General features: G+C 37.2%; 1 protein-coding gene and 1 long non-coding RNA gene across 6 annotated transcripts in view; one reads left to right on the top strand and one right to left on the bottom strand.

Annotated features, from left to right (window-relative positions):
• Positions 1 to 227: 227 nt before the first annotated feature.
• The window catches only part of LOC135418086 (uncharacterized), a 44,323-nt gene continuing 30,861 nt past the window's right edge, over positions 228 to 13,689 (top strand). The window contains exons 1-2 of the long non-coding RNA XR_010432309.1: positions 228 to 604; positions 1,226 to 1,271. This is a non-coding gene — a long non-coding RNA (uncharacterized LOC135418086). The remainder of the gene's footprint in view (positions 605 to 1,225; positions 1,272 to 13,689) is intronic.
• BLNK (B cell linker) overlaps positions 1,803 to 13,689 on the bottom strand; it is a 98,631-nt gene continuing 86,744 nt past the window's right edge. For all 5 annotated transcript variants that reach the window (XM_064662977.1, XM_064662976.1, XM_064662975.1 and 2 more), the window contains 7 exons: positions 12,669 to 12,711; positions 11,857 to 11,935; positions 11,370 to 11,401; positions 8,357 to 8,436; positions 4,956 to 5,039; positions 3,770 to 3,925; positions 1,803 to 2,550 (listed from right to left, as the gene is read on the bottom strand). In XM_064662977.1, coding sequence (XP_064519047.1) covers positions 2,431 to 2,550; positions 3,770 to 3,925; positions 4,956 to 5,039; positions 8,357 to 8,436; positions 11,370 to 11,401; positions 11,857 to 11,935; positions 12,669 to 12,711 — 594 coding nt within the window. In that variant the 3' untranslated portion in view covers positions 1,803 to 2,430. The remainder of the gene's footprint in view (positions 2,551 to 3,769; positions 3,926 to 4,955; positions 5,040 to 8,356; positions 8,437 to 11,369; positions 11,402 to 11,856; positions 11,936 to 12,668; positions 12,712 to 13,689) is intronic.

The following is a 13,689-nucleotide window of genomic DNA, read 5'->3' on the forward strand; positions in this document are numbered from 1 at the left end:
CTAATATACCATACTTCATCTTGAGGGCCAATTTATTTTATGTCCAGAATCTAGGAAATGTTCCTTTGTTCCTGTATAAAACACTGAGTATAGTAAAATAGGTGATCCCATACTGGTAGGTTTGTGCATTTGGTGGTTTGGGTTTTTTTTTCCCCCCGTAGAGCCTTATTTTGTGCCTAGGATGTTCTTAAGGTGAATGGATTATTTTGTGGAAGGTGGTACCTAATTTTGTTGTCAAAACTATATGGTACCCCTGTAATCACGTAGAACAGGATAAAAGGAAAAGAAGGGTTTGAGAGTGAATGTAACTGCACCTTTGCCTAGAGCATACTTGTTATTTGTAAGTCAGCAACAATGTTACATGTACTGCTGAGCACTTAGAGCCCATAGACAGGACCACCAGTGCTTTAAAGTGCTCAGAAGTGCTAATTACCTTAAAAAATAGATACTTAATCTCTCATATGGAAGTCTGTACCTACGCTTGAATTTCACTTGTTTGTATCTTTTTCCCCCCTGCAGTTCTAGAATGATGGTGGTACTACACACTTAACTCAGGAGGCAGTCTTTGAAGAAGTTAGGCATTTGTGAGGAGCAACATAGAAAGGTTAGCAGGCAGACAGTTTTGTTAGTACAAAGTTTAAATACTGTGCAATACATGAGTGAATAGACAAGGACTCTACTTAAATTTTGAGTAGCTGCTTTTTCACAGAGTACTTTCCATTGCGAGTAAGCTTTTAAGGTGATGCTTAAAGTAGCTAAATAATATGAATACACATATAAAAGGAATAAATTGAACTTGCAGGAACTACTAACTTTTGTTAATTTTGAGACCTTGACTTGGCAATCCTAATGCTCTAAACATTACACAGGTATTAAGCATAATATTATTATAACACTAATATCAACTGAGCGATGTACTAAACATAGCATTTATGTAGTAATGTGAACAGACTGTCGAAGCCAGCCTTGTGTAAAGTCTGTATACATTGTTACTTGCCAGTGTATTACTTGCTTTACATGTGGGCTAAGTATCGCCTGGGTTGCAGAGGGAAGACACTGAGATGCTGAACATCATACTAGCATGCAGTTCTTTCTAGAAGACAGGTGCATTACTTGTAGAAGTAACTGATCTAAGGCACAAGAAGGTAGTTGCAGAATACAGCTAAAATATGGCTCTAAGTGACTTGCTGGGACTTGACTCTATTTTGCCTTAAATGCCTTGCAGATAATCCTAGAAAACACTGCCTAACCTGGAACAAAAAGAACAAAACGTGAGTATAAAGTGACAGTTTTGGAAAATACCTTTAAGATGGATGAGTTTTCAGGTCCAGTGAAATCAAACATCTCTAGAACTAATTAACAACTGTTCATAAAAGTTTTTCATTGACACAATTTATACATTCATCAAATTAATTTTTACCCCTTGAACATTGTGCAAATTTACTTGGTTCACACAATAATACAATAAGTAAAGCATGGTGATAGAACAGGCCTGAAAAACCGAGTGGGTTTTTGTGTGTGTGTCCATAAACAATAATTCTGCAAGAATTGAGTGGTTAATTACTTTAGCAATGAAGCAGTGCACTTGAGTCACCAACAGTAGGTAATCTGAAGACAAAAGATTTGAGAGCCATTAAGCCAAATATATAATACATGCAAAAGCTGTAAAAAGGGATGGTTTTCATAACAACTCGTGAAGGAGCACATACAAATATATACATTAAAACATCAACAACAGTGAATTGATGCTTTCTTGCTGGAAAGATACCAAGAGATGAGATCCAGCAATGTCTATACACTACTGACTTTACAATATTTTTTATTTTATTTGCACATTTGAAAATATAAACAAAAATATCAATGAAACAGGGTAAAGCTGAGGGAAAGGACAACACATGTCCATTAATCTGTAACATTCAGGCACCTCTGCTGCCACTGATCACATAAAATACAGTCCTATTTTCAACTTGTGCACGGTGGTACATTGGGTCGATTTGGTCTAATTTCTGGGGCTGTGCACTTTACAAAGAAATTGCTGAAAGCAGTGATCTGTGGTAAACAAATTGAAAAAGCAGTGAGTATTCTTGTTTTCAAAATGAAAATGTCCTACAGGATATTTGTCTTTAAATAGCAGTCAAAGGACCAGGCTGTGATATGCAGTTGTTCTTCGCCTGACTTTGGATACCAGTGTTGTCCCAGATGGAAATCACAGATGAGAGTACATCTGCTTTGTCTTCTTGTGTTAAAAGTGAACACTTTTCTGATAAAAGTGATGTGGGGTTGAACTCTATGAACTGCATCTCTTACTACTCAGTAGGTGCTCTTAAAGTTTTCCATTATTTTGGATTTTCTTCTTTTAATACCTTGTCCATGTCTTCAGATGTTGAAAGAAATGATTAAAGAAGACTTCATTTTAGCAGTTCAGTTTGATTAAGAAACTCTTACAACGTGTTTCAGTTTTGTTGAGTCTTTTGTGTTGTTTTGGCTGTCAATTAGAACCAGGGAGGTGCGCTGATGATTCTCTACTATTTCAGCAACACTGTCAAAGCGCTGGATAAAGAAAACAAAAAATAATTAGTGCTGGCTTCCTTTAATGCTTTTTTATCTTTGTTTCTCACATCACTGAAGAGGGCTAAGCTATGACTTATTACCAAGTGAGATGCTCTACCTTTAAGTAAGAGCACTGATCCTGCTTTAATTCTGATTCTAGTAATAAACACATTAAATTTGGACCATGGAAGATATTATGGCCACTAGCTGTCTCATCCTTTCCGTTTGTGATTGTCACCTGTAGAGACTGAACCACAGAGTTTGTTACAGGCCACAGTAAACTGACACTGCTTTGATTTTACCTCAGTGTGTACTAGGCTGCAGACTGGCAGTTTGGAAGCTGCGTAGATGTGATTCAGACACCTCAGAGGGAAGGCTATCTCCAGGATTAACATGGTACAGACAGCCATCAATGAGAACTGTTCTAGTTATGCAGCTGTAATGCTTGTCACAGTAAATTAATATCCAGAATCTGCTAGATCTGTTGCTTTTCCTTTTGGTCTTTGGTCAAATACAGATTTTGGACTATCTATTTATCCTGAGATAATTTTTGACCCTTTGCTGAAGGCCAGGTGAGTTCCAGGCTATTATTTATTCTGTAATCTCAAAACCATTGCCTGGAAGGCAGATAATTAGGCTAAGGTAAGCTTACTTTCACATTACTGAAAAGCCTACTCTGTGCAGCGATAATGAACTGTTTTTATTGGTATTTGGGTTCCATGTTTCTGTTTTCCTGTCAGAACAGTTACCTGTGTGGTATAATAGCCAACCAGCAATTTTTTTCATTCTAGAACTAGAGTTTAACATTTTCTTTATGTGAAAACAGTATTAAAAGTAATGTCAACCTCATTTTTGATTGCGTGTTGGGGGTTTTCTTGAGTGTGGCTGTTCTTTTAAAGTTTTCCAAGAAACTTAAGTAGAGCCTTAGGTAGAAGGTAAATAGAGGACTGTAAACAGCAGAAAATTTATCTAGCAGCTGTAGCTCTGATCCTGTTAACTTTTTTCAAAACTGTTCTACAAGTATGTTTTAAACTTGATCTGTGGTTTTAATTATAGTATGCAGGAGCTGACATTACACTGGTTTCTCTAGCTTGACAGATCAGTCATTATAAAGGGTATACTTTTATCTTGTTACATGAAGAATCTTACTGCAATATATCTTTTCTTATTAAAGGTATATAACTGAAAACTTTGGAAAAACACCCCCTCATCATCTCACCTCTTCACCACTTTTTTCTCTGCCCAGTGCGTATTGTCTTGTTGATTCAATAAATCGTATAGGAATGTTGTACACTCTTCTGTTGTAAAACACAACCAGTGTGTATGGTTGCTGTGAGTCCTGTCCAGAACTCTTTCTTATTAGAAAAGATCCATCCTGAAGAAAGAAAAGTAAATATTTGGCTTATTTTTTTCAAATAACTTAGTTTGGTTTTAACTTAATATTTTAATTTATATTGGCATTAAACTCTTTTCTCCTATTAGAAAATCTGTACAGCAGCAGATAAGAAGTAGTATTTATTCCTGCTGTCTAACAGTAGCATAAAAAGGCATCATTTAAGAATCACCTTTGCTGCTGCCTGTTCTCTCTCTCTCAACCAGAGAGAAAAAGAAGAAAGAAATACCCAGTGGCAGCCATCTCTCGGGGTCCACAGATTATTAGGAAATAAAGTTACTATCAGTGGGAGTAAGTAGGCAAGAAAGCAGTGAGAGGTGGAGATACTGTTTCTCCAGAGCTGTAAAAAGCCCTCTCAAAGTCAAGCACCTGCACCAGTGACACTGTAGCCCTGTGCTCACTAACAAGCAGTAACCTCTATTTGGTGATAAACCCTGTGCTCTGCCACTTCATCTTGCTTTGTGGAGTTAGGCAAGTGTGGGAACGTATCTGATGCTGAGGATGCAACTGTACATGCTACTATTCCCTCCAGGGACACTGGCTTTTGTACACAGAATAGTTGAGAGAACTCAAATTCTCTAAGTACCTAAATGCACAGTGTTGACATTTCAAAATGCATGGCAACCTCAGCTTTTCCAAATAGAAGCTGTTTTCACATGAGCCACTGGACAGTGGTGGAGGTCACTTAAAAGTCACGGGGCTTTGCATTTCTTTAAGGGATGCTCGTGAGCTACCAGGTCTTCCTCAGCTCTCTGGTCTGTAATAGTTTTCTCCGCAAGGCTCCCGTTATTGAGTTACACTGATGCAACTTTGTCTTGTGATGAAAACCACAGTTAAATAGTTTCACCACAATAATTTCAGGTTTGATATTTGACAGTACTTGCATGGCACAGTATTCTGACTTATTCAGAATACAAGTGATGTTCTTAGAATATTTCTGATTGTCTTTTGATCTTTTTTATTTGAAGTTTTTTTTTTTTCATAAACCAGACATTTTTTAAAAGTGACTTACCTTGTTTGATCGGTACAATGCATCTTCTGCCATTTTCCTATCACAGGTAGCAGCATACCATGCTTTACTGTGAACACCAGCATCCTAGAAGAGAGAAACAGTGTTTTACCTGTAAAATAATGATGGTAATGAATATGGCCTGTAGGGGAGTTACTTCTAAATAATGACAGCTGTGAAGAACTAAAATGCAGAAAACAGAGTTGAGAAAAGTCTTTGCCATGAGCTCAGTGTTTTAGTTGGATAGAGATAGGACAAAGAAAAACTGGAGTGTCAAAGCAGTGGTAACAGATGTGTGATAGAAGGCTGATAAATGATGAAAGAGGGATACTCTGAGGAAAGCAGTCAGGTTCAACTGGAGGACAGTTTGGTATTTTTAAAGAAGAAAGCTATTCTAATTGAATTTAAAGAGGGTATCCAAGAAATGTTGAGGAATAAATAGACTGTCAACAATTTAAATGCTGCTCAGCTGTGGGCTAGCTAATGAGGTGTTCAGATTTGGTAGGCATCTTTGGAAATGATGTTTCCTGTATACTTAATACTACTTGTGAACACAATCATGATTGTCTCCACCTGGGTATCATGAAGGTTGGATTAGTGCATATTTTGCTCTTTTTGTTGTTATTAAGTAAGGACAAATCAATGGATTCCTTACAAAACTTAGTAATTAATGTCTTTCCTCTAATAGTATAGCAATTCAGCCCACAGTGCTTTCACCCAAGACATGGATTCAGTTCTGGTTCTCTGTTGGATTGAGCCTGAATGAATCCTTATATTTGAAGCAGTGCTCTTATCTAAAATACATAAAACTATGTTTACCTGTGAAGAATGATTATATCTATGACCAAATAGAAGAGCGGCTTATATTTTATAACATATTTCTGTTATAAAATATTCCTCATTTCTGTATGTTATCCCCTGTAAACATCTCACCAAGATTATCTGCCTTCTCTCCATGCTGTTAAATGCTTGGCAGTGTGCTGTACAGCAGATGAACTTAACCCTTAAGCTATTCTTCCAAAGGGAAACATGGGACAAAGGACTACACAGGTGTGGGCATAGGTGCAGACCTAAAGGTACGTGGTAGAAAGACTGACACCCTAAAAATTTGTGAATTCTATTTTAGAAGATAGAAGCTCTCACAGCAAAGGAAGTACAAAGATAAAAAGATGTGAGGAGGTGATGGCAGTTGGGAGTGGTACAAGAGTAGAATTTGAGTGAGAGAAGTAATGGTAGAAAACTGGGTAGTAAAATGATGCAGGAATGAGCATACATTTGGGGAACAGGAGTGGAGTTTAGGGGAAAGGTATGGAGGATTTTAGAGAATTTTGAAAAGGAAGGACAGGATGAGGGATTAGAAGCAACATGAGACCTATGCATTCTCAGACTTCAATAGCTAGAAGATAAATTAGTAGGTTATCAAACCAGCAGTCATGAAAAGTGAGCTCTTGCTGAGGAGGTTGATGTAAAATCTCAATCTGAGTGGAAAGGCTATAGAAATAATGCTAAGAGTATTTCCTAATGAACACATCTGGGTATTAACCTTTCTGGTTATTTGAACAGTTTTGCTCCACCTTTACAGTAACAAGCTTAATGAGAAAATTAATTTTCACACAAGCTGTGTCACCTCTGGACAGAACAGATTAAAGCTGAAGTTGCACATTATGGCTGAGCTGGTCTAGCTGGATTATTGCTGCCAAAAAGGGAATGTCTTGGCTTCTCCTTTGTGCTCATTTTGTTGCTCATCTGATCCCATGGTGAGATAATTCACTTTATTAATCTTGCATGAAAAAAAAAAAAATCTGTTTCCCTTTTTGTTTTGCCTTGTTTTGTGTTTGACTGCCAGGTTGGTTTTCTGTCAGTTTAATGACTTGGCTCAGGCCACTGCAGGATCAGAAAGGAACTCCAGAGAAGTCTGTGGCTGGGAGGGGAGTTGACGGTAGGAGAGAGCGTTGCACTAAATTCTTAAGACTGGCTGAAGCCATAACATGTAACTTTATCTTCAAACTTCTTTCATGTGTTTCTTCAGTCACACTATTCGTTGGAAAAAGAAAGGATGAGAAGAATTGCAAGTATGAAAGGTACTTGTCCATGTAGAGAATGAGTGCAGCAAACAAATCTTTTGTTCAACAAAACAAGGAGTCAACTGCCCCCAGACTTTTCTGCTACCACTATCTGTAGCCTATAATGAAGAAGCAGACAGCTGCTGTCAAAGTTTGAATGGGAACCAAACATACAGTGAGCCTGGGGAATGAATGACATCTGCGAGCACCTGTATTGTGCAGGATGCTACAGCAAATTATACCACTGTACATAATTGGTGGAAAAATAACATTAACAGTTAATTTTTTTTTTTTTTTTTACAAAATGGATGATTTATTAAGCTTTGGTTCTGCCCATGGCTGTTACATAAAAACTACAAATGTAATTGCTACAAGCTGTTTATTTAGAGTCTGCTGGATTGTTTATTTGAAAGTTATTTTTATAATAAATATCCAGTATGACATACAGTTAAAATTTTTCCAGAACTTGAAATCCTTTGTGTTCTTCACTGTTGTATTATCTTTGTCATGTCAGGCTTTAAAACATTTAATGTCACTGGCTGTGGACGATAGAGCCTTTGTTTTACACTCACCAGAACTACTTTTACCTTGTTTGTGACTACTAAGCTAGTAAGAATGATTTCCTGCATTTTGTAGTCTCCCTTCATCCAAAATGAGAGTAAGGCAAATAGTACTGAAATGAAAGTAACTTTGCATTTGCTTAGATTATTCGAGGATTAATGTTGAAACAAAACACATAAAAGAAGATTTGGCCATAAAACTGACAGCATTAACTGTAATGAGAAGAGATCTGTTTAAAGGAACAGAAAGGAGCAGGACTTGGGAGAGACTAAAACAAATGGGGGGAGGCATCACAGCATCATTGTCTCTGCTTACTGCACATTATTTTTTTTTCTGTGCACAATATGTAGAGCTATAAGTTAGAAAAAAGGAGGCAATTAAATACTCTTTGTAGCCATCTATATCAAAGACTGGACATACACATCACCATAGATTTTTGTGTTTCATTGATGCTGAAGGTATGAACTGGGGAGTCAGGAAGACATGAAACTAAGATGTTTCTTTGAATTTTGTTTGAAATGATTGATAGAGTGCCAAGGTTTGGAACACATTTTTCTACAGTTTGTTAAACCTCGCCTATGCTATATGTTCTAAGCATTTTTAGAATGCAAGTTAACTTTCAGATTTTTTTGTGCTACAGAAAATATTCCCTGCAAAAGGGGACAAACACTCTCCACAAAGCAGCGTCATTTTTATTTTGAAGGGGAGTAGGGATGGAAATACTATTTTAAAATAAAGGATAAGAAGATTTCTGTAATATGAAATTAGCTAATGTTTTACCTGGTCTGCAGAACTTGCGATAGATGAAGTGCTGCTTTGAGGGGAAGGGCCCAGAGAACGGTTTGCAGCTTCTGGCACTTCTAGAAAAGAGAAAGAACAACACGTATAAAAGTTTTCAAAGTATGTTTGTTATAATGTAAGAAATCAATTTGTTACAAGATCTGGAAATGCTTGACCTTTAATATCACTCAGGAAAGCTGTCTGCTGTAAATGGATGGGACCTATACAAGTGCTGGGACACTTGCCTGCCCAGAAGATTAGCCTTGCTTATGAAGAGAAAACCAGTTTAGTTAACAATTTGTTTAATAGCCAGATCTAGACTTAGGGTACAAGAAAAAACTCCACCACCCCCCAAGTGAACGAATGTAGCAATAGATAAGAAAATGCAGGAACACAATGCAAATAGCACTCAGTCCAGTGTGAGAAGTAGTCATATAGGTGAGGGAGTCATGAAAATGAATGTAGCTCAGAGATAATTTTTCACTAATTCAGTCCAACTGAATTGTTTGTATGCACGTGCAAGAAGCCCAGGCTGCTAAATAGAGAAGTAGAATTAGTAGGAAAGATTATGAAGCTTGATTATAATTGTAATAACAAAGCATCATAGAAAATAGTTGTTAGGGCTGAAATACAGATGTCAGAGTTTAAGAAATCAGGAGCCAAATGTTTGAGTAGTGTTGCTTAGTAATATGAGAGAAATACGGGAAATAAGTATAGATAATTGTTTTCTGGTAAAACAGAATCTTGGTCCAAGAGTATAGGTGTCTGCTATGGATACTTCCAGTCAGAGTTAAGTGCAGATCAATGTACTAGAGAAGATGATTGTAGAAAGTTAAGTGTTACTTATTTTGTTATTATGGGAAGCCTTATTTCCTGTGTGTTTTACTTATTGGGGAAAACAAATGCCACTAGGACTGTTAGCACTCACCTATTCCTGGACATGATGCTCTGCAGACTGCATTATCAAATCTTCACTAATATAATTCTGACTTAGATTTCAGTTTAGAAGGGAATAAGAATGTTATAGATGAGCCCATATAGTGACCAGAGTTAAAAAATTCAGTTGGACTGGAGAGCTCAGAGACAGCTGTGTGAAGTAGGTTTAAAACTTCTTTTGTAGATGCAACTGTCTGGAAGCTGCATTTCAAGTGGAGGGGAGACACTGTAAGTTCCAGATCTCAAGGAATTAGAAACCACTTGAAGAAGGATATTCAATATTAAGAATTTGGGGGTTTTCTCTAAAGTTTTGACTGACCAGCTGCAAAAGCTACAGTTGAAAAGTAGATTGTATGAATAAAGTAAGAACTGCCAGAAGTCAGCCCAAATTAGACTTGACAAAAGGACATTGAAATAAGTAATAAAAGATTCCTTAGCTGTGTGAAAAAGAAAAGAGAGATGGGGCTTCATGCAGTAACAATTTTATTGATTTTAAAGGTAATCTAGGTGCTAAACAAATAGTAGTTCTGATACAGAAATGGAAATTTCCACAATGGAAGCAAAGCTTAAAAAACTTAGTACAATTGAACTGGTGGGCCCACATAATCTTTACCCCAGAAATTTCAAAAACTGGCACATGAAATTCAGGGGTGGTAACAGTAATTTTAAATAATTTTCAAGTCAGGATGGTACCATATGATTAAAGGATACCAAAAATAATTGCTGTACCTAAAGTTGGAAAAAGTGAGCTGAGCATTACAGGCCTTTCTGTCTATTCCACAGAACAAGAGAGACTTTGAAGGAAATAACATTAAGATTTGGAGGTAAAGATACAACTAGTAAGACAAAATCTGAAACTTACCCAAGTAGATAAAATGTTACAGCTCTTTCATAAAATAACAGAGTTCTACAAAGAGGGAATATGGCACTGTACTTAATCTGGACTTCAGTGTAGCATCTGATACTGTGCCATATGAGAAATAAGTCCTTTTAGTAGAAAAGATAAAAGTTAGCTCTAGGCTTGTATGGGGACAAAGAAAAGATGACAGGTTATGCTGAAGGGACATTAGAGATTAGGGACCAGTTGTATGTGTTATAAAGTTGTTGCTAGACCTGACACAGAAGAAGATGACGTTAAAGAAAATTTACTAATCAGAGCATCATTTAGCACCACATGAACTCAAAGAATAGTTACACTTCAGAGAGCAGTAAGAATTTATGCTTTAAGTTGAAGCACATCAGTTGTGTGACAGGAGCAGACAAACTTAAGAGCATCAGTCAATGTCATTAAGATGAACCATTATTATACTTCCTCAGCAGAGGAGATATAATTGCAACATCCATCAGGCAAACATTTCCAGGAAATAGATGCACTAATAGCAGCATATAAGTTTAAGCTACACCAAATGCAGATTTCTATGTGCAATTCTTACCATTTATTTACAGTGTGAAAGATATGTTGAGGCTGGACACGTGGAGAAAAGGGCTTATAGGAAGGTCAGACAAGTGTCTGCTCACAAGAGACTAGAAAAGTGCTAAATCTAATTTACACTTCTGTGCAAAGAGAGTAAATATACATATTACCTAATTTAACTGTGAACTGAAACAAAGTTCCTCTCGGAAAACAGAAGAGCTTTAGCATTTGCCATTATAAAAATACTTCCCCCCCACCCCGTAGAGAAAGAATAAATTGGAGGCAATAATAATCTGTCTGTCTTCTAGGCAAGAGAAGCCTGGAACAGCCCAGAAATGTCATATTTAGGATTCTTTTGTGGCAAGGAAGATTGATGGAATCTTTATTATGATGGGAAATGGCCCAAACTGCCTTTGGTAGAAATTTCCAGTAGTCATAAATGGAAATGAAGCACCCAATTTCCATCAATTACCCTGACATACTTCCTTAATTTTACTAGCTGAGCTAAGACCCTGGATACTTGATCTCCTCTTTGTATGCATTACAGATATATTAATTCCAAAATAATTAATATGCATGGCATATTGAAATAATCTTAAGTCAAAGATTAATTTGAAATTACAAGTTAATCACATATTAATTCAAAAACTGAATTATACTTACTTGGCAGAATTGAGAACTTTTGGAGCAGAGGCCTGAAATAAATATCAAGAGATTACAGAAAGGTCTGAGGGGATCTACCCTGTTCTGATATCATGAAAATTGTGTATTTGAAGCATACAGTGATAGAATGTGTTCCATCTTACCCATCTGTCCATTGAGAAATTAAGAGTCTGATACAGGTATTTAAAAAAAATTATATCCCACTAGTACTGAAAACAAGGAATTTAAACCTGGTTTAAATCTCCATTACCTTCCTTATGAGATATTATATCCTCCCATGCTTTTTGGTGATGGCTATAGTATTTGGATGCATTCATTTGCTATGCTTTATTTTTGTGCTACTGTGAGGCTTCAGGAACCACAACTCTCAACAGAAGGCTACAGTGAAAAACAGTGCTTCCCTTTGAACCTCTCACAGCTGTGTTCAGAACAAGCAGCAGGTGCTGGTGCCCTGAAATATTCAAAAGATTATGGAAAGAGATCTTACTTCTGTGCACCACTTGGAAGGGGTGGAAGTGGAAGCTCTTGGCTGGAACTTCGTCGTCGTTCTGCTGCTGTAGGTTTTTCTGTGGTTTGGTAAAACAAATGTTAGAGTCAAGATTTCTTCAGAAACATATTGTCCCAGATAAGAGAGTTCCAGCCGTTGAAGGAGGGTTTCTTTTGCTATAACGTTTGGGAATTTTCCTCACATGGCAGCTTGCTATCGCGCTACTTTCTTTGTTAATTAGTGGCATACCACCAAATTTCTCAGCAAATAGCTGTGCTGTGGCTGCCTGCAGGGTCGCAGTGGGACACTTGCCTTCTGAGAGGCGAGCTGTGTGACACAGGGGGAGGACACTGGGGCAGGCTGCCTGCAAGAGCTCGGCTGGTTGGCTGCATCTCACCCTGGTGTCAGACAGCAGCTCCTGCTGAGCCTTTGCCTGGAGGAGCAGAGACGGGGACGCAGTTTGTGCCTGTGCCAGGAGTCGGCTCCGTGTGAGGTGGTTCTGGCTGAGTTCTGAGTGATTCGCCTCCCTTCCCTCCTTGCCACTCAGAGGGCTATATGGCACATTTCTGGTCCATTATTGTCCTACATTACCCCGCCAGTAACCTCAATAGTTTTACTGCGACTGATTTCAGAGAACAATGATATTCAGTGCAGCTCAGGCTGGCCAGATCCAGTCTGAAACAGCTGAAACCAAACACCCCTCAAAAAACCAGAATAAGTTGAATGCGGTGTTATTTGTTTCATGTTTCTAATAAGAAGGAAGTTTAATTCTGATAAATGTCAACTTTTTCACAGTAGTGGAGATAATTTACCTTCATTTGCAGTTAAGATCTCTCTGGAAGGTAAACATGGTTTCTGCAATAAAACAGAAGGACACCAAATATTAAATGGCATGTCACTAGTACAGCAAATGTTTATGTTTTTATACTTTTTGTGAACTAGTTTACTTGTAGACTTGACAACATCCTGGAGGAATTAGGAGGCAGAGACACAGCCATTCTCTGAAGAGCCTCTTAATTGTACAACCTTGAAGCTCAGGATTTTGCAAAATAGATTTGGAAAGAATCCCAGTTTGTGGGTATAAATAGACAGACAAAGTAAAATCTGGAGACGTGTTTGTTTTTTTTAAACTTCCATTGGTAAGTTTGTGGTGTAACAAATGATTCATTCTTATCTCAGGCCCAAAAATGAAGAGTCTATCCCTTATTGAGCTATGCTCACAAATTTCTGAACAGCTTTCTTTTTACTGAAAGTTAAACTATCAGTTTAACTCAGAGTAAAAACTCAACCAACCTTCCAGTTTCAATTTTTTTTCGTTTTGAAACAATGATAATAAACTGCCAGTTTTGAAACACTTTTCAAATTAATTTATTTGAAAATTTTAACCAGTTGTCTTACTTTCTCCCACTAGAGATTTTGCAGTATTTTTCTAATGATGAAATACTTACTGAAAAACCTCTAACAAATTTGGTAAAATCCTGCATATTTCTTGACCTGTCACTCTTACAATGAACTCATGTTCCCAATAGGCAGTCCCGTGTATTTCCAGGAATACTTCTGAATGGCCTGTGTTCCCATTTATTTCTCATTTATTCAGGTCTTGCACTGTGTTTATTGTTACATCCTGGAGTATTGAATCCAAATATCCCTTTAATCAAAATACTTTCCCACTTGAGCTTTCTCACTGCTCTTAGTTCAGGTAATGGCACCCAAATATTTCTTTTCTTTATAACTCTCTTCCCCCTCATCTTTTTAGGCATTTAAGTTGTACCCAAACATATGATAAAATTAGGTTTTACAGTACATTAAAAATTTAATAAAATTATCATTTGG

This window comes from Pseudopipra pipra, chromosome 8, assembly GCF_036250125.1.
Source record: "Pseudopipra pipra isolate bDixPip1 chromosome 8, bDixPip1.hap1, whole genome shotgun sequence".
NCBI lineage: Eukaryota > Metazoa > Chordata > Aves > Passeriformes > Pipridae > Pseudopipra > Pseudopipra pipra.